Source organism: Bos indicus x Bos taurus, chromosome X (genome assembly GCF_003369695.1).
Source record: "Bos indicus x Bos taurus breed Angus x Brahman F1 hybrid chromosome X, Bos_hybrid_MaternalHap_v2.0, whole genome shotgun sequence".
Taxonomy (NCBI): domain Eukaryota; kingdom Metazoa; phylum Chordata; class Mammalia; order Artiodactyla; family Bovidae; genus Bos; species Bos indicus x Bos taurus.
Window position 1 is genome coordinate 1,708,234 of NC_040105.1, and position 20,379 is coordinate 1,728,612.

General features: G+C 51.6%; 1 protein-coding gene across 2 annotated transcripts in view; it reads right to left on the minus strand.

Moving 5' to 3' along the window:
- The window catches only part of PRKX (protein kinase X-linked), a 59,508-nt gene that overhangs the window by 16,660 nt on the left and 22,469 nt on the right, over positions 1-20,379 (minus strand). For both annotated transcript variants that reach the window (XM_027533630.1, XM_027533629.1), the window contains exons 3-4: positions 8,676-8,939; positions 506-625 (exon numbers count right to left, since the gene is read on the minus strand). In XM_027533630.1, the coding sequence (XP_027389431.1) occupies positions 506-625; positions 8,676-8,939 (384 nt within the window). The remainder of the gene's footprint in view (positions 1-505; positions 626-8,675; positions 8,940-20,379) is intronic.

Consider the following 20,379-nt stretch of genomic DNA (forward strand, 5'->3'; position numbering starts at 1 on the left):
AAGAGTTGGACACGTCTCAATCACTAACATATACACCCAGCTCTGGGAATCAGTCCGGAGTGATCGGTGTGTGATGAATCGTATATTCTTGGCAGACAGGGACACTCAGAGACAAAAGATCTCAAGAGACACACCCTGCTGGTCCTCCAAGCTTCTGCTGTTTCTTCTTTTGAAAGCAAGCCGAATGGTCAGTTCATACCATCATCACCCACAGTGGGAAACTTTCGAAGACTCCACTCCAAGTATGTCCATCCCCTGACAATCCCTGCACCAAATCCTGGGGGCTGCGCACCCTGGGGAACTGTGGGAGACCCCACTCCAAGCATGTCCATCCCGACCCCCCGCACCAAATCCTGGGGGCTGCGCACCCTGAGAACTGTGGGAGACCCCACTCCAAGCGTGTGCATCCCTGACCCCCTGCACCAAATCCTAGGGGCTGAGCACCCCAGAGCAAGCGAACAGGACAGGGAGCTGCAGGCATCTTCCTCACAGAAGCGGTACTCACCCTGAGAGCATCTCGAATATCAGGATGCCAAGTGCCCACCAGTCCACCGCTCGGCCGTGGCCCTTGCTCTGAATGACCTCAGGGGCCAGGTACTCGGGGGTCCCGCAGAGGGTCCACGTCCTGTGGGAAGAAAAGAAGGAGGTGGGGTCCACAGAACTCAGCTGTCATTGGCCGATGCATGCGCCTCAGGAGCGGGGAGGCTACATCACTGAATTAATCTACGTGGAGCCTTAGACCCCAACCCCATAGATAAACACGGCGATGCTGTCCTCTGTGATGCTGCTCCTTTTATAGACACTTTTTTTTCAATTTAAGGTTTTTAACTTTTACTCCGTATTAGCATATAGCCGACGAACGATGTTATGATGGTTTCAGGAGGACACCGAAGGACTCAGCCACGCATACACATGTACCCATTCTCCTTAACCCTAACCCTCCACCCAGGCTGCCACGCGACACTGAGCAGAGTTCCCTGTGCTGTCCAGCAGGTCCTTGCTGGTTCTCCATGTTAAATACAGCAGTGTGTCCATGTCCAGCCCAAACTCCCAAACTATCCCTTCCCCCATGCTTCCCCCTGGGAAACATAAGCTTATTACAGAGTACTGAGCAGAGTTCCCTGTGCTGGACAGCTGGTCCTTGTCTTTATCCTACCCCATACATAAAGACAATAACCTTGTCTCCCCTGAGTTTCTTCCTTTTATGACCATGACGAAATGATGAAAGTCACTCAGTCACGTCCAATTCTTTGCAACCCCATGGACTGTGGCCCACCAGGCTCCTCTGGGATTCTCCGAGTAAGGATTCTTGGAGTAATTCTTCTCCAAGTAAGATTCTCTAAGTAAGAATACCAGAGCGGGTTGCCATTTCCTCCTCCAGGGGATCTTCCTGACCCAGGGATCGAACCTGAGTCTCCTGCATGGCAGCTAGATTCTTTACAGTCTGAGCCACCAGGGAAGCCCTGCTGCCTTTTATAAACACCAATTAAGCAAAACAGACTCGAAGTAACAGTCCCGTTACCACGGCTGTGTGTTGTTCTTGGTGTTTCTCTTCGCTGCTCAGAAGCAAAACCCCCACAGTCCTGTTTTCCAATAAAACATTATGAAAACAGATTCAAGCCACTGACTCGTGAAGCCCGCTGTACCTGGGAGCGACTATCAGGAACCCATATGTCTGCTTTATAAATAAATGAACTGGTTCTCTTCTCCCAGAGGAAAAGCAAAACATCAGTGAAACATCTTTTCTGCCGTCTCTGCAAAAGGTCTGAAGTGTGTGCTGAGCTTTTGTGGGTTCACTGACACGTTAGTGTCAGCAGCGGCATTTAGACTCTTGAGGTTGAGGGGCTCTGGGATGTCTGGGGTAGAAACAGGGCTGAGAACTTTGGAACGGATTTTCTCCCCCAGATGAGCTGAGACCTGCAAAAAGTTAGCTTTTGGCCCCACCTAGAGGACAGCCAGGAAAAGACCCTGATGCTGGCAAAGACTGAAGGCAGGAGAAGGGGGCGACAGAGGATGAGATGCTTGGACGGCATCACCGACTCGATGGACATGACTTTGAGCAAGCTCTGGGGGTTGGTGATGGACAGGGAGGCCTGGCGTGCTGCAGTCCATGGGGTCGCAAAGAGTCGAACGTGACTGAGCGAGTGAACGACAACAGCACATCAGGCTGAAAGCCGGAGATCCAACCAGCAAAGACGGACCCAGCAGAGAAACTGTCTCCCCTTAAGTCTGCTGCAGCAGCAGGCAATTAAAAAAAAAAACCACTATCACCACCTCATTGCTTTGGCTCACGAAATTCTTTAGTTCTGCTGGCCGATCCCGTCAGAGGTGGGTTTCCAGCCTGGGGGCACATCCAAGGTTGCCTGAATACGGCTGGAAGCCTGGGCCTCAGCTGTGAGGTCCAGACCAGCTGGAGGCGGTAGCAGGTAACTATACCCTTTGCCAGGGGTGGTTTCTCCGCTTACGCGTGGAAAGTTGAGTCTGTCTGGCTGCAACCTCAGGTGAGGGGCCCACACATCAAAGGCTGTATGACTTAGCAGTTTTCCAAGAAGACTCAGGTAGCCTGACACCTTTTTCTTTTTTTAGCTCTACCAGTTTATTGCTACCAACCCATCTCCCTCCAACCTCAGGCACACGTGCTCAGTCATGTAACCCCACGGACTGCAGGCCACCAGGCTCCTCTGTCCATGGGTCTTTCCAGGCAAGAACAATGGAGTGGGTTGCCATGTCCTTCTCCATATCTTTTGAAGCAAAAGCTTTTTCCAAAAAGACTCCACGCTTCTTGGGAGCTAGAGAGGCATGAATTGCTAGAAAGAGCTTCAGAATAGAGCAAACCTTCTTAAAACTTTACTTCTCAAAGCGGAATTGCAGTTCCGTGAAATGTTGCAACAGAATTTCCATAAGCCCCGGAAATGTCAGTCCTCACTTAATATCCCCAAAGAAAACTGAAAGCTGGGAGCTGAACAGACTTGTGTACACCCCCGTTCATAGCAGACAGTTACTGAAAAGCGGGAACAGTTGTCTTCTTCTTTTAAGAGAATTCTCTTTATACTTAAAAAATTTTCCTAATCCTCTTGGGCACAGAGGCATACATTGTTAGAAACAAGCTTCTGATTGCAGGAACTATGGAAAGACACAGACAGACAGCTATCGATGCTGGTGGGAAAGTGCTGGTCCTGGCTGTGAATTATCAGTGCTCTGGTGTTCTCTTTTTCACTCACTCAGCTCATGGAGAGAAGGCAAGGGGATATCCACCGGTGTTACTTTTCTCAGTGTTATTATTTCCACTAAGACATGGGGCTTCCTGGGTGGCTCAGACAGTAAAGAATCCGCCTGCAGTGCGGAAGACCCGGGTTCAATCCCTGGGTCAGGAAGATCCCCTGGAGGAGGGCATGGCAACCCACTCCAGTATTCCTGCCTGGAGAATCCCCATGAACAGAGGAGCCTGGCGGGGCTACAGTCCTTTGGGTTGCAAAGAGTCGGACACGACTGAGCGACTAAGACTTTCAGCGGGTAGGAGAGAGAAGTTGGTCTGTAAAACAGACGTCCAGCTGGTGGTACATTCATGTTCCCAAGTGCCCACCATGGCATCCATATTGGGTTCAGCTGGGTTCCACCCAAAAGTCCTAACAAAAGGCTGAATGTGATCTTTCTTGGAACAGGGTCTTGCAAGATGTAATCAAGAGAAGACTGGGACTAACCCAGTGACTCGTGTCCCTGTAAGAAGAGGGAGGCGGGCAGAGATTTCTCTTTACCATAGGAGGACATGGTGAAAATGAGCCGGGAAGACACGGTCATCAGGAACTCAGGTCAGCCAGGAGGCTGATTGTGGACTTACAGAACCGGGGAGGGTAATAAACGGCTCACAGGGTCACACGTCCTGTAGTTCTAAGACCGCACTGCCATGACGTCACCTGACCTTAATTTCCCTTGCAACAAGACTATCTCCAAACAAAGTCACAACTGGGGGTAGAGCTTTAAGACATGGATTCTGGAGGAACATAAATGCAGTCCACAGCAAAGGAGGGTGATCACGATGCTGGTGATGATGGTGGTGGTGATGTTAATGGTGGTGGTGATAATGATATGGTGATGGTGGTGATGTTAATGTTGGTGGCGATGTTATGGTGATGGTGATGTTAACAATGGTGGTGATGTTGATGGTAATAATGATATGATGGTGGTGATACTGAAATGATTGTGATGTTGATGATGGTGGTGGTGTTCATGGTGATAACGATATAGGGATGGGGGTGACGTTAATGATGGTGGTGACGATAATGACGGCCGTGATGTTGATGGTGATGATGGTGCTGATGCCGATGACGCTGAAGTGGTGATGAAAGCGAAGGTGACCATTGTGGAGACGACGTTGGTGCCGTGAGAGTGGACGGGATAAACTCAGAAGCACTGACTCTCTACTCGAAATTCACTACCTGATCAGACTGTTTTTAGGAAACATTTTCCAATGAGCAGATCCAGCCATCCTTACCTGTCACCCCACAGGGTAGGAACAGCTCTCATTTCACAGATGAGATGAGCAACGCAAGGAACACAGGAGTGACCACAGCCTACGACACACTCAACCCGACCCTCTAGAAACGGGCAAACACACGAGTCCTACGCAGACAAGCAGTCCCCACAGCAAGCCTTCACTCCTCAGGCCCCTCCGAGGCGCTTCCACCAACAGAGCCTCTTGGTAAGGGAAATAAACTTAACCTGAAACTCATAAAGCACTCTCACTTGGCAACCGTGGGAACACGGGCAGACCGTCTCACCTCTTAGAACCACAGATTTCTCAGCTGAGAACTGGTGCTGGTCGGGCAAACTAATCACCCAGCGAATCTGTGAAGCATTTTACTGACCGTTTGTTGCAATCAGGCTTCCAAACAAAATGACTTTGGGAAAAAAAAAAAGAGGACTTTCATGTCAACACAATACTGGAGAGCCATTATCCTTCAACTAAAAATAAATAAATTTAAAACAATGAAATTCTGTAAAGCAATTATCCTTCAGTTAAAAAATAAATCATGGAGAAGGAAATGGCCACCCACTCCAGTATTCTTAGCTGGACAAGTCCATGGACAGAGGAGCCTGGCGGGCTGCAGCCCATGGGGTTACATGACTGAGCACGCATGCATGAGGGTTCAGGGAGATGGGTGGGGAAAAATAGACTGGTATAAGCAAAAATAAATAAATAAATACATTGTTACAAAATTAATTAACTAATTAAAAAACAAAAAGCTGGCCTCCCCTGGAAGTTCAGAGATTGGGACTCCACCGCTGGGGTGGTCACAGGTTCTCATCACCCCTGCTTCCTTGCTTTGTCCCCTGGGTCCCATCCCTGGTCCAGGAAGACTGCACATTACACAGGGCAGTGAAAAGCCCCCGTGCCCCCGTGAGTGAGCCTGCTCTAGAGCCCGTCCTCCGCAACAGGAGAAGCTACTGCAGTGAGAAGCCCGCGGATCACAGCCGGAGAGGGGCCCCCTGCTCGCCACAACTAGAGAAAAGCCTGTGTGCTCTGCTCAGTCGCTCAGTCGTCTCTGACTCTTTGTGACCCCATGGACGATAGCCTGCCAGGCTCCTCTGTCCATGGCGATTCTCCAGGAAAGAACACTGGAGTGGGTTTCCATGCCCTCCTCCAGGGGACCCACCTGATCCAGACATGGAACCCAGGTCTCCCAAATCGCAGGCAGATTCTTTACCATCTGAGCCACCAGGGAAGCCCAACAACACTGGACTGGGTAGCCTCTCCCTTCTCCAGGGGAAGTTCCTGACCCAGGAATTGAACCGGGGTCTCCTCCATTGCAGGCAGATTCTTTACCAGCTGAGCCACCTAAGTACAGCAATGAAGACCCAGTACAGCTTAGAACAATTTTTTTTTTTTTTTTTAAAAAGGGTGGACTTTATACCCAACACTGCCAATAGGTGGCAGCACCGCTATCATCGACTAAAACCGAGGTTTAAAGCTACCTGTACTCTTTGGGACAGCGGAGCCTGGTGGGCTGCCGGCTATGGGGTCGCACAGAGTCAGACACGACTGAAGCGACTTAGCAGCAGCAGCAGCAGCAGCAGTCTTTCTACATAAACTGAAAGTCACTCAGTTGTGTCCAACACTTTGTGACCCCACAGACTATACGGTCCATGCAATGCTCCAGGCCAGAATACTGGAGTGGGGAGCCTTTCCCTTCTCCAGGGAATCTTCCCAACCCAGGGATAGAACCCAGGTCTCCTGCACTCAGGCAGATTCTTTTCCAGCTAAGATACAAAGTACCCCATTTTATTCTTAGCCATGTAAGTGATGAAATTCTACAGGGGAAAAGGATACTGACTTTAACCGCATCAGAGAACGTAATCCCAGGATGGCCCCTGTCTAAAAGCCATCAGACATGAACTATTTAATGTTAAGTCAGTTCAGTTCAGCTGCTCAGTCGTGTCCGACTCTTTGCGACCCCATGAATCGCAGCACGCCAGGCCTCCCTTGTCCATCGATAACTCCCGGAGTTCACTCAGACTCATGTCCATTGAGTCGGTGATGCCATCCAACCATCTCATCCTCTGTCGTCCCCTTCTCCTCCTGCCCCCAATCCTTCCCAGCATCAGAGTCTTTTCCAATGAGTCAGCTCTTTGCATTAGGTGGCCAAAGGATTGGAGTTTCAGCTTTAGCATCAGTCCTTCCAATGAATACCCGGGACTGATTTCCAATGACTATTCAGGATTGATTTCCTCGAGGACTGACTTCCTTGAATGTAAAGCTGCTCCCCAATTGTTTGCCACAAACAGATGTTTCTGCAGCGTGAGGAACAGGACCCACGTGAACAAACCCCAGCTCGCCACAGGAATGGACACCATGGGCATGTGTTCCAGATCTAGCTTCTGATACGGGAGTCATCAGTTGCCCTTTCACTGCACAGAGTGAAATTCTAACCCGTTTTAATTTGAATTTAAATGTAACAACCCACACTCAATGCACGGACTGAAAAATGCACGTGAATCTGCTTTCTCTCCAACTGTTTCAAGCGTCACGGCCAATATACACACATTTAGTGTTTCATATGGGAAATCAGTTCCCTCCTTAAAGACTCAACAAAAGAGAAATGGTGTTTGGAATTTTAAAACCTGAGTACCAAAGATTCACGGAGGACTTCCCTGGAGGTCCAGTGGTTCAGACTCCACACTTCCAAAGCAAGGGAGCATGCAGGTTCCATCCTTGACTGGAGAACTAACATCCCACACGCCGTGTGGTGTGGACAAAAAGTATTCACGGAGAGTCTGTCAACGCCGATATGGACACTATGTTGAAATGGTCCCATCTGGGACATCCTAAATTAAATCAAGTTCTGAATGCAATCATTTATGCCTGGTTTGACTTTTTGAAACGAGGCTTGTTAAAAACGTGAAATAATACAGATCTGTGCTGAATTTGTTTTGGACAGCAATGCTCTCGAGAGCAACGTTAGGAAGTTAAATTAGTAAAATCGTGCAGAGGAAGGGAACACACATCTTTGTCCTGGGAAATATGGTACTGTATGCTCCTCTGTGTGCTAAGGTGGGACCGACTCTTCGTGACCCCAGGCGGTGTCAGAAGGACTGGGCCCTGGGGCTGTCTGTAAGATTGTACTGGGCTTGTGGGGGCAAAATCACACACCTGTACCTCTTAAAAGTTCATCATCCTTATTACAGACAATAGCCAAGGCATGGAGACAACCTCACTGTCCACCAGCAGAGGAAAGGATAAAGGAGATGGAGTACAGATGAGATGGAATATTACTCAGCCATGAAAAAGAATGAAGGCATGCCATTTGCAGCAACATGGATGCCCCTACAGACGGGCACATGACGTGAAGTCCGTCAGACAGAGACAAAAGCTACACAATGTCAGTTATAAGGGAGAGTGTTAGTTGCTCAGTCACGGCTAACTCTCTGCCATGAATTGTAGTCTGCCAGGCTACTCTGTCCATGGGATTCTCCAGGCAAGCATAGTGGAGTAGGTTGCCATTCCATTCTCCAGGGGATCTTCCCGACTCATGGATCGACCCTGTGTCTCCTGCTTGGCAGGCAGAATCTCTACCACGGAGCCACCATGGAAACCCCGTGTATATCTACATGTATATTGCTGTGTGTGCGTGCTCAGTCGTGTGCAACTCTTTGTGACCCCGTGGACTATAGCCCTCCAGGCTCCCCTGTCCATGGAATTCACCAGGCAAGAACACTGGAGTAGGTAGCATTTCCCTTCTCCAGGGGATCTTGCGGACCCAGGTCTCCCGCATTGGAGACAGATTTTTATTGTCTGAGCCACCAGGGAAGCCCAAGAATACTGGAGTGGGCAGCCTTTCCTTTCTCCATGGGGTCTTCCTGATACAGGGATCGAACCCAGGTCTCCCACATTGCAGGTGGATTCTTTACTATCTGAGCCACTAGGAAAGCACAAGAATACTAGAGTGGGTAGCCTTTCCCTTCTCCAGCGGATCTTCCTGACCCAGGGATCGAACCGAGGTCTCCCACATTATAGGCAGATTCTTTACTGTCTCAGCCACCAGGGAAGCCACCCATCACTTCTTCTGAGATGTGGAATCGCAACAGAAAGGAACTCCCAGCACAGAAGATGGAGTGGAGGCTGCCAGAGGCAGAGGGAGAGGAAAAGGAGAAACACGGGGAGAGCAATGGTCACTCACTTGTCCACCAGCTTCTTGGCGAACCCGAAGTCGGTGAGCTTGACATGGCCGTCTCTGTCCAGCAGGATGTTCTCTGGCTTCAGGTCCCTATAGACGATGTCCCGGGAGTGCAGGTACTCGATGGCACAGACGATCTCGGCCGCGTAGAACAGCCCGGTGTTGCTAGAGAAGCGGCCACGGTTCCGCAGGTAGCTGAAGAGCTCACCGCCCGGCACGAACTCCATCAGCATGTACAGGAAGCGGTCGTCATGGCCCGTCCAGAACCTGCACCAGGGAAGGGGGGTGGATCACAGAGAGACTGAGCGCTGTGCCTCGGCCGGACAGACAGAGGCTGAGGTGGGGAGAGGACTGAGTTCATGGTACACGAACAGGTCATGTGAAGAAACATCTATAGGGGCGGGCTAGCAGTCACGTGTGGATGTGAGAGCTGGACCAGACAGAAGGCTAAGAGTCTGAGAATTGATGCTTTCCAACTGTGGTGTTGGAGAAGACTCTTGAGAGTACCTTGGACTGCAAGGAAACCCAACCAGTCCATCCTAAAGGAGATCAGTCCTGAATATTCTTTGGAAGGACTGATGCTGAAGCTGAAGCTCCAATACTCTGGCCACCTGATGCGAAGAGCTGACTCAATGGAAAAAGACCCTGATGCTGTGAAAGATTGAGGGCGGGAGGAGAAGGGGTGACAGAGGATGAGATGGTCAGATGGCATCACGGACTCAATGGACATTGAGTTTGAGTAAGCTCCGGGAGTTGCTGAAGGACAGGGAAGCCTGGCGTGCTGCAGTCCATGGGGTCGCAAAGAGTCGGACACGACTGAGCAACTGAACAACTTCCTTGGTTCTGCAAGTGCTGTCTTCATTACATAGGAGGGTGACAGACTCTAAGCAGAGGTGAGAAAGGCGTTGGAGAAAGAGAGAGAAGAAAAGAACACACTGGTAGATTCAACAGCCAGCACAAGGCCCTCAGTCATGAGAAAACCAGGGACTGCAGTCCCTGGGTGCACAAAGCACTGGACACAACTGACCAGCTGAACGACACACACGGTCAGAGACAGGTATGTGTGTCTACATACACACGTCATGAAAAGTGAAGCCGCTCAGATGTGTCTGACTCTTTGCAACCCCATGGACTGTAGCCTGCCAGGCTCCTCCGTCCATGGGATTTTCCAGGCAATAGTACTGGAGTGGTTTGCCATTCCCTTCTCCATCTATTGGAATAAACACAATTGTATAAAATACGGCCCTGGAAAAGATACCCATAAGAAAGAGATGGTCATACTAAGTGAAGCCAGACAGAATCACAGAAATACTGTATGATGTTACTTATACGCAGAATCTAAAAAAGAATGACAAAGTCCCCTAAACAAAACTTTCATACGCACTGGGAAACCAAAAGCCTCTTGTGACTTGCTTTATGACACTCTATGCTTTACTGAGGTGCTCCGCCGCTGAATCCGCTCTCTCTGAGGTCTGCCTATATAGCAAACTGTTACCAATATATACACGAAGCACTGGAGGAGATCGCGTGCAATGACCCAAAACGTAACTGGAAGGGAAATCAGAAAGAAGAATTCAAGTGCAGTGGTCTGGAAAGTACATGTGCTTAGTCGCTCAATCGTGTCTGACTCTTTGTGACCCCGTGGACTGCAGCCCGCCAGGCTCCTCTGTCCATGGGATTCTCCAGGCAAGAATACTGGAGTGGGTTGCCATGCCCTCCTCCAGGAGATCTTCCCAGCCCAGGGATCAAACACAGGTCTCGCACTGCAAGCAGATTCTTTATCATGTGAGCAACAGGGAAGTTCCCAGGGAAGTATAACTTTATGCAATAAAAAAAGATGAGGGAATTCCCTGGTAGTCCAGCGGTGAGGGCACTGCGCTTTCAGTTGCTGAGGGCGTGGGTTTGATGCCTGCTGTGAGAACTAAGATCCCACAAGCTGCACAAGGTGGCCAAATTAAAAAAAGAAAAAAGACGGGCTGCAGAGACGAAAAACTTTTCTATGTCCAAGGAAAGCCTTTCAAAAAGAAAAAACAACATACTGTTCTGATGTTCAAATGAATGTCTGTTTCACTCATCACTGCGGTTATCAGTTAGAGAAAAGTATGGGTCCTGCATACAAGAGGCTTTCTCTAAGTGTGCATTTAAATGTGAAGACTCTCCGAGGCTAGCCTCAGACGCATACTTAGTCACTCACTCCTGTCTTACTCTTGGCAACCCTATGACTGTAGCCCTCTAGCTCCTCTCTCTCCATGGGACTTCCCAGGCAAGGAGACTGGACTGCATTGCAATTCCCTTCTGCAAGTGGATCTTCCCAATCCAGGGATTGAACCTGTGTATCCTGCATCAGCAAGCAGCATTCCTTACCGTCTGGGCCACCTGGGGAGCCCGCTACGCTCAGACAGAGCTGCTGTTACCATAAACGCAAGCCCATCTGCCTGACATCCAGTGAGACCAACAATACTAGAATACTGGAATTTGGAACACAGAAAAGTTTGTTACAGGGACACACAAGGAGATGGGTGCATCAAGCCTTAAGAAACCCAAAGTTACTGGAAGCTTTCAGCAAAACCCTTTTGTACTGAAGGTGAGGGATGGGCGTGGTTAGCTGCTGACAACTTCTTGGCTTTCCAGGTGGCTCAGGGGTGAAGAATCCCCCTACAATGCAGGAGACCTGGGTTCGATCCCCAGGTTGGGAAGATACCCTGGAGAAGGAAACGGCAACCGACTCCAGTGTTCTCACCTGAAGAATCCCACGGACAGAGGAGCCTGGCAGGGTTACAGTCCACGGGGCCGCCAAGAGTCAGACACGACTGAGCACATTCACACGCACACACATCCTTTGCTCTTGAGGTCCCGTCACGGTCAGTGGACAAGGTTGCGCTAAATCTCTACCAGACACGTGTTATATTTTCTGTTCTGAAAACAAAGGGCCAGGTCACCAGGCACAGGTTTCACCCTTCAGGGTCCCAGGCCTGGCTCAGAAGGGACAGAGCTCAGCGGGCAGCTCCCTGAGGGCCAGGTCCCCAGACCCCGCCCAGCTGTCATCACTGAACTGACCCTCGGGCTTCTTAGGGTGCCCAGGTCAGGGGAGACGGGGTCCCTTAGGGATCCCTGACTGCATGGTAGCTAAGACAGACGCCCACTGTAGTTAGATCGCAGACCCAAGGATGGGGGAGACCCCCAGGCTTCTCAGTGTGTCCAGACGGGGGAGACGAGGTCCCATGGGGGTCCCTGACGGCAGGGTAGCCAGGACAGACGCCCGCTCTAGTTAGATCACAGAACCCAGGACGGGGGGAGACGGTCACCGTGGCCTGAAGCCCCGGGTCCAGACAGTGGGTGGCCCTGGCAAGCACCCTGGAGCCCCCCAAGCCATAATCCCGAGCTTGTTCCCGGGGCCCTCCGGGCTCTCCCACTGGACCAAGGCTGGGTGAGCTGGAGGGCCCCTGGGGGTAAGGCCAGGGCACGTATCTGGACTCTGCGTCCACCTGATGACCATCAGTTCACACACCTTTGGATGAAAGCCCTAAGGGGCATTGAATGACAGCTGCTGGCCTGTGGGCGGGGCCCGCTGCAGTGCCGTCCAATGGCTGAGCAGCATCACTAAGCGCTGTTCATTGACGCTTCCTTGCCAGTGGGTGGGGCCCACTCGGTGCCGTCCAATGGCTGAGCAGAACCACTAAGGGTCGCTCATTGGCAGTTGGCTGCTTGTGGGCGGTGTCCACTGCAGAGCCGACCAATGGCTGAGTGGAGACACGAAAGGTTGTTCACTGACAGTAGCTTGTGGGTGGGGCCCACTGAGGTGCTATCCAATGGCTGAGCAGGACCACTAAGGGTCGCTCATTGGAAGTTTGCTTCTGGGCGGGTCCCATTGCAGAGATGACCAATGGTTGAGTGGCACCAAGAATGTTACTCATTGACAGTTGGTCCCACTGTGGCACTGCCCAACGGCTGAGCAGGACCATCACCAGGACTTCACTGGGAGTTGGTTGCTTGTGGGCGGGGCCCACTGAGGTGCTGGCCACTGGGTGAGCAGGACCACTAAGCGTCGCTCACTGGCAGTTGGTTGCTTGTGGGCGGGGCCTTCTGAGGTGCCAACCAATGGAGGTGCGGTACCACTTAGGGTCTCTCATTCATAGTTGTTTGCCAGTGGGCGGAGCTCACTGAGGCATCAACCAATGGCTAGGCACGACCACTAAGGGTCACTTATTGACGACTGTTTCTGGGCTGGTCCTTCTGCAGCACTGACCAATGGCTGAGTGGGACCACTCATGGGCGCTCATTCATAGTTGGTTGCGGGTGGGCTGAGCCCACTGAGGCCTCAACCCATGCCTGAGCAGGACCACTCAGGGTCTCTTACGACAGTTGGTTGCTTGTAGGCGGGACCCGCTGCAGAGCTGACCAATGGCTGAGCAGGACCTGTTGCCTAGTAACGGTGCAGGGTAATGATGTACATTGAGGGCTGCATGCTAAGTGATGTATTCTCCTCACTTTGTTACACTCCTATAAATGCCTTTCTTTCTGCATTGCTAGATTTCTGCCTCTTGCGGCCAGAGCTGCCCAGGGACCCCATCTTTAGGAGGCACAGTGGCAGCCTCTTCTAGGGGTTTCTCTTTCCCCAGTTCCCATTCCCAGTCTCAAGGCTCGAGATCTGCAGTGTTGAGATGTGACAGAAGATAGGAGGCAGGAAGAGGGCTTGGGGTGAGGTGGGGGTGGTTTGTGGCTGTTGTTACTGGAAAAGGAACAAAACCTGCCCTCCCCCAGTATCTCTCTGGCATGCAGATTATCTCCAGCTGAAATCAAACAAGGTCCAGCAGACGCAAGGGAAAACTTGGACCGTCTCCCTGAACTGCCTAAAAGAACATAGAGGAGCTGCTCCTGGACTCCCTAGTTTCAGCAGAGATGTCTGCATAGGATATGGGCCCCTCTGTGGTGGGGCAAACAAAGCCTGGAGACCAGAGTTCACAGAGTCTATCTGTCTCCTGGACCAGCAAACATTTATTTATAAAACTTTTGTTTTTTCTCCGTCTCTATGTCAACTGCCCTTCCTCCTCTTTGTTATCTCAAACCACTACCCCCAACATCCTGTTTTTGTCTTCAGCTGGAGACGGTATTTAAGGGGAGTGTTAGGGCCATTTGGGGAGTCCCAGTTGGCTCAGGGGTAAAGAGTTCGCCTGCCGAAGCAGGAGACGCAGGAGTTCTATCCCTGGGTTGGGGAGATCCCCTGGAGGAGGACATGGCAATCCATTCCAGTATTCTGGCCTGGAGAATCCCATGGATAGAGGAGCCTGGCAGGGCTACAGTCCATGGGGGTCATGAAGAGCTGGGACACAAGTGAGCATGCAGGCTACACATTGGGCCATTTTCAGGAGTGACTCCATTTTTGTAGCTCTCTCCCATGTATACGTGAGATTAAATTTTTGTGTGCTTTTTCTTCTGGTTCATCTGTCTCAGGTCCATTTCATTCTTAGACCAGCCAGAAGAGCCTGGAAGGATCAGGAACATGTCTTCCTCCCCGGCATCACTGTCTAGAGAAACCAGGTGACCAGACGCCCGTCTTTTTTCCATCATTTATAATCGAGACAAGTCTCTTTCTCTGGGCTGCACGCACTCCTTCTCTGGGTCACATCATGACATGTCTGGGTCTAGCTAGCCTGTTTCTTGCCGTGATGCTCAAAGAGAAGCACACAGAATCCCAAAGGTATGACAGCCTCACTGTTCTTTCTTGGGAGAGCTTAGCACCCAGTGACCGCTTTTCTGATGGGGAAATTTCTTCTAGGGTCCCAATGACACCTGACTGATGACCCTTCACAATGAACCTCTACAGAAACTCATGAGAAATGGAATCATTTCCAGCCATATCAGTAAACCAAGGATGTCACAGTCATGAGTGATTGCAACCACGATGGAGTGAGTCCATTAGCCCTGAAGGAACTCAGGAAACAACACTTGCCTTCTAGCAGCCACTCCCCATGGTGAGCCCTGAGGAAACTCACAAGGTGAACACACGGGACGCTGGCCCCAGGTAGCTGAGATGCAGAATAAAGGAATGACTTCAGTGAGTCCAGATTCTTGCATCTTCCTATACATCAGTTCAGTTCAGTTGCTCAGTCGTGTCCAACTCTGCAACCCCATGGACTGCAGCATGCCAGGCCTCCCTTTCCATCACCAACTCTTGGAGCTTGTTCAGACTCATGTCCATAGAGTCAGTGATGCCATCCAACCATCTCATCCTCTGTTGTCCCCTTCTCCTCCCACCCTCAATCTTTCCCAGCATCAGGCTCTTTTCCAATGTGTCAGCTCTTCGCATGAGGTGCCCAAAGTATTGGGAGTTTCAGCTTCAACATCAGTCCCTCCAATGAACACCCAGGACCGATTTCCTTTAGAATGGACTGGTTGGATCTCCTTGCAGTCCAAGGGACTCTCAAGGGTCTTCTCCAACACCACAGTTCAAAAGCATCAACTCTTCAGCACTCAGCTTTCTTTATGGTTCAACACTCACATCCATACATAGAAAAGCACTAAATTCCTTATATTCGGATATCTGATTTCCTTCATTAACAATCATCTTCTGATGTTCACACTACCTGCTCTCTGTTGCAAAACGTCTGTATAACTTGGCTCCCTGCACCCCATCCTGCTTCCTCAGAGCAATTCTCAGGGTTAATAGAGATGCTGCCTCCTGGGCTTAAGTCCTAAAAATGTCAGCGGTGCTGAGAACACCTGTCATGGTGCCACTCTCAAAAGAACAGATAAGTGTTAGCCACTCAGCCGTGTCTGACTCTTTGTGACCCCATGGACTGTAGCCCACCAGGCTCCTCTGACTATTGGGATTCTCCAGGCAAGGATACTGCAGTGGGTTGCCATTCCCTTCTCCAGGTCCCACTCTTGCTGCTGCTGCTGCTAAGTCACTTCAGTCGTGTCCGACTCTGTGTGACCCCATAGACGGCAGCCCACCACGCTTCCCCACCCTTGGGATTCTCCAGGCAAAAACACTGGAGTGGGTTGCCATTTCCTTCTCCAATGCAGGAAAGTGAAAAGTGAAAGTGAAGCCCCTCAGCCGTGTCTGACTCTTTGCGACCCCATGGACTGTAGCCCACCAGGCTCCTCTGACCATGGGATTCTCCAGGCAAGGATTCTGGAATGGGTTGCCATTCCCTTCTCCAATGCATGGAAGTGAAAGTGAAGTCGCTCAGTCATGTCCAACTCTTCGCAACCCCATGGACTGCAGCCTTCCAGGCTCCTCCGTCCATGGGATTTTCCAGGCAAGAGTACTGGAGTGGGGTGCCACCGCCTTCTCTGGGTCCCACTCTTAGATGCCAGCAATTTCTATACAGCAGAAAGGACAGGGAGCAGACACTGGGTAGCCTTCTTCAGACAGGACCGAAGCCATCCTCCCCTGGGAAATCTTGACTGTGTCACAATCCTTCAACACCCTGGACGCTGAGTTACTCAGCTCTTCTAAAATTATCTCTCCGCTGGCTGCACTGACCTTCGGAATGGCTTTATTGCAGAACAGAAAAGTTCTGTCCTCTATCTATGTAGTGAACCTCCTGGCTGGCTTTCAGAAAAATGCAACCAGTAGCACTTCAAATCCCGAACTTGCTGATAACACCCTGGGCGAACGTGCCAAACCCGTTCAAGCAGAAGTTCAGACTGGAGTCTTCCTTCGGCATGATCTTCCGTGCTCCACACAGCTTCATGTAAATACAAGGAAAACCCACTCGGGGTTTCTGGACAGTGTTTCAAAAGGCAGATATTAGGAGAAGTGACTCACTTCCAAGAGAAAACTGCACAGCTGGGAGGATTCAACAGCTGCTCACCTCCTGGTTTTCTTCCCACTCAACTGCATGCTTCACCCCGTGGCCGCGGGCGTCCCCTGCCGTCTGTTCCCAGGGCTGGTCACACAGATCCCTCTCCCCACTGCTCTTTGTATGGGGACACATCCAAAGCCTGCTGGCCCTGGATCAACGCAATCCCAGTTTTCAAACACAACCTGGTCTCTGAAGTGATAATGCACGGAAAAACATCCCAAACCTCAAGGACCTTATAATAACACCCTCATGGGCTCAAAGACCTGCACTGAGCAAATTAGTAAGTAGGTATTCTGGGCTGGATGGTCAAAGTGTCAGTGACTCGGTCATGTCCTGAGCTTTGTGAGCCCACGGACCATAGCCCGCTGGGCTCCTCTGTCCATGGGATTCTCCAGGCAAGAATACTGGGCTGGGTTGCCATTTCCTCCTCCAGGGGATCTTTCCGACCCAGGGACTAAACCCGTGTCTCCTGCCATTTCAGGCAGATTTATATATATATATACCATCTGCATCACCCCAAATCCATAAATTGAACTGCTAACCCCCCAGGACCTAGGAATATGACTGTATTAGGAGATGGATCTTCAAAGAGAGGATAAAGGTGAAATGACGTCACTAGGGCAGGTCCTGATCCCAAAGGACTGGGGTCCATACAGAAAGAGGAGGTCAGGAGACAGCACACAGAGAGGCACAGCTGTGTAGACTAAATTACAAGGGAAAACCCCCATCTCCTTCTCCTGGGATTCTTCCCAACCTAGGCCTCTTGGTATAAGGCCACCCACCAAATCGGATGACCAACACATTTCTACCTCAACAACTTAATTCTACCTGCAATGCCCCAATTTCCAAACAAGGTCACTTTCACAGGTACTTATGGTATATTTCTGGGCTTGGATGCTAGTTGCTCAGTCATGTGTGACTGACTCTTTGCGACCCCATGGACTGTAGCCTACCAGGCTCCTGTGTCCATGAGGTTCTCCAGGCAAGAACATTGGAGTGGGTTGCTATTTCCTTCTCCAGGGGATCTTCCCGTCCCAGGGATCGAACCCAGGTCTTCTGCATTGCAGACAGATTCTTTACCGTCTGAGCCACCAGGGAAGACCCATCTTTTGGGGAGGCAAACACAATTAAACCCAGAACGAGGTGGGATATCCAGAGCTGGAAGCCCCCGCAGCGCAAGACTCACAAGAGCATCACCCCAATGTTTCCTGAGTCCAGAGCACAAGCAACGAGGTCAACTCAGCATCTCCACTCTGCCACTCCCAGCCCTGAAAAGAGCTTCTCCCACCGGCTTCTTGCCTCTTTTCCAAACTCTTGTCTTCTCAGCAACAACATCTCGGACTTTTCCTATTCACCATCAAGTCTATCTGCTTCTCTTCCATGTGTTAGTCACTCAGTCGTATCCAACTCTTTGCGACCACACAGACCATAGCCCACCGGGCTCCTCTGTCCATGGGATTGTCCAGGCAAGAACACTGGAGTGGGCTGCCTTTCCTTCTCTTGCTCCCAGCCCAGGGACTGAACCCGAGTCTCCTGCATTGCAGGCAGATTCTCTAACCATCACATAAGCTAGCACAGCAGCTCAACAGACCACGAGGTCTCCAGAACAAACAGGAATCCGGCCACCAGGAGGCCTGTCTTCCTGGGAAAACTGGGCCACGAAGCACCCTCGGGGACACACCCTGGGGTTCTGGTTTGAGGACTTCCTGTATTTGGTTTAAAAGAAAAAAAAAAAGGCTCAAGCCAGTTCTCCTAAATCACGTGAGAATGCCTTGGCCACAGACAGAGCAGTCCACATCTCCTTTATAAAAGATTCATCGAAAACCGCTGGGCAACAGGAGTGCCTTCCCAGAATCTCTGAGTTCACAGGAGAGACACCGTTAAGAAGCAGCTTTGTTTTGTTGCAGAGGAAGACACACACGCATTCCATTGTCTACAAGTCTTCCCGTCAGCCACCTGGAGGCTCAGACTTGACTGGGGTCAGGGGGTTGACTCCGATGCACCAATGACTTCTGTTCTGATGACTCAAAAGCACGAGGCTCTAGTGACCTGTCCACACGGGCCCCACACTGCCCTTCGGCTCCGTAAAAAGAAAGTCAGACACACGCACAAAAAAGCCAGCTGCTCCCTTCTGTCCCCCATCAAACATGCCTCTACTCGTCTGGAGACATTGCTCCGGTGGTTTTGAGTTTACGGGTGTTTTCGTCTGTGCGTGGGGGCGGAGGGGGGGACACGCAAGATGCTCCGAGACCATAGTAAACGGTCCTGTGTCTGCTTGCCTGGGCGAGTGGATCGCAGAAGGCAGGTGTGGATGGCTGAGTTGGGAGGTGGTGAGGGGCAGGGCAAGGCAGAGGAGGCGAGCATCGCAGTGGAGGCGTGATCCTGGGCTGACCACGTGGCTGGCACCCCCACCTTCCACTGCGGTCACTGTGCTGGGATGATGGAGGGAAGGGCATCTCAAAAGGGTCACCGTGCCCGCGTGCTCAGTCGCTTCTGTCGTGTCCGACTCTCTGCAACCCCGTGGACTGTAGCCGCCCGCAGGCTCCTCTGTCCGTGGGGATTCTCCAGGCAACAACACCGGAGCGGGTTGCCATGCCCTCCTCCAGGGGATCTCTGCAGAGCCGGGGATGGAACCCACGTCTCCTACACTGGCGGCTGGGTTGTTTACCCACTGAGCCAGGTGTTAAGCCCGAAAAACAGTCAAAGCCAGGGACAAAGCCAGAGCCCGTGACCAGCCGTCTCGAGGACACCACTAAATAAAGCCCCTGGGATCATTCTCTCCGGACCTGCAAACACAGACGCAGATGGCTGGCGAGGCGCGGCGTGGGGTGGGTGGACCCCGATGACTGCAGGGAAGCGAAGGGTGCCTTGTAAGCAGTCAGGTCAGGGAAGCCAGAACAGCTGTTAACTCCGAGCACAGGCTGGGCTGGGGGACAAGGGGGATTGAGAGGAATACAGTGGAGGCAGGAGCTGGGAGCCAGGAAAGAAGCTTCCCCCCCACCTCCCCCCAGGGATGGGGACAGACAGCCTGCTGTGGACGCCTACACGTCTGGGCCATGGGCCAGGGTCGTACCTTTCAGTAGCAAAGGGCGTAGGAGAGCCACTTTCCTGGTGGCTCAGTGGGAAAGACTCCACCAGCCCGTGCAGGGCAGTGAGTGAAAGTCACTCCATCGTGTCCGACTCTTTGCGACCCCGTGGACTGTAAACCATCCAGGCTCCTCTGTCCGTGGGATTCTCCAGGCAAGAATACTGGAGTGGGTCACCATGCCCTTCTCCAGGGGACCGTCCCAACCCAGGGACTGAATCCGGGTCTCCCGCATTGCAGGCAGATTCGGTACCCAATGAGCCACCAGGGAAACCCCAGAATACCGGAGTGGATTGCCATTTCCTTCTCCCTGGACTGTAGCCCACCAGGCTCCTCTGTCCATGGGATTCTCCAGGCAAGAATACTGGAGTGGGTTGCCATGCACTTCTCCAGGGGACCTTCCCAACCCAGGAATTGGACCCGGGACTCCTGCACTGCAGGCAGATTCTGTACCCTATGAGCCAACAGGGAAACCCAAGAACACTGGAGTGGGTTGCCATGCCCTCCTCAAGGGGATCTTCCCCACCCAGAGATCGAACCCATGTCTCTCGGATCTCCTGCATTGGCAGGTGGGTTCTTCACCACCAGCAACACCTGGGTAGCCCAATAATCATGCACCTCAGCCCCCAAATCATAAATCAACCAATAAAGCAAACTTCAAAGAGTGTGGAAGACAGAGGCATGTATGCGCTGCATGCCGGGCACCATCAACTGGACAACGCCAGGATACATCCATGTGACGATACTCGAGACTCCACGAGACACCCCAGAGAGGATGGGAGTGGGCAGAGGGGAGCGGGTGACTGAGGTC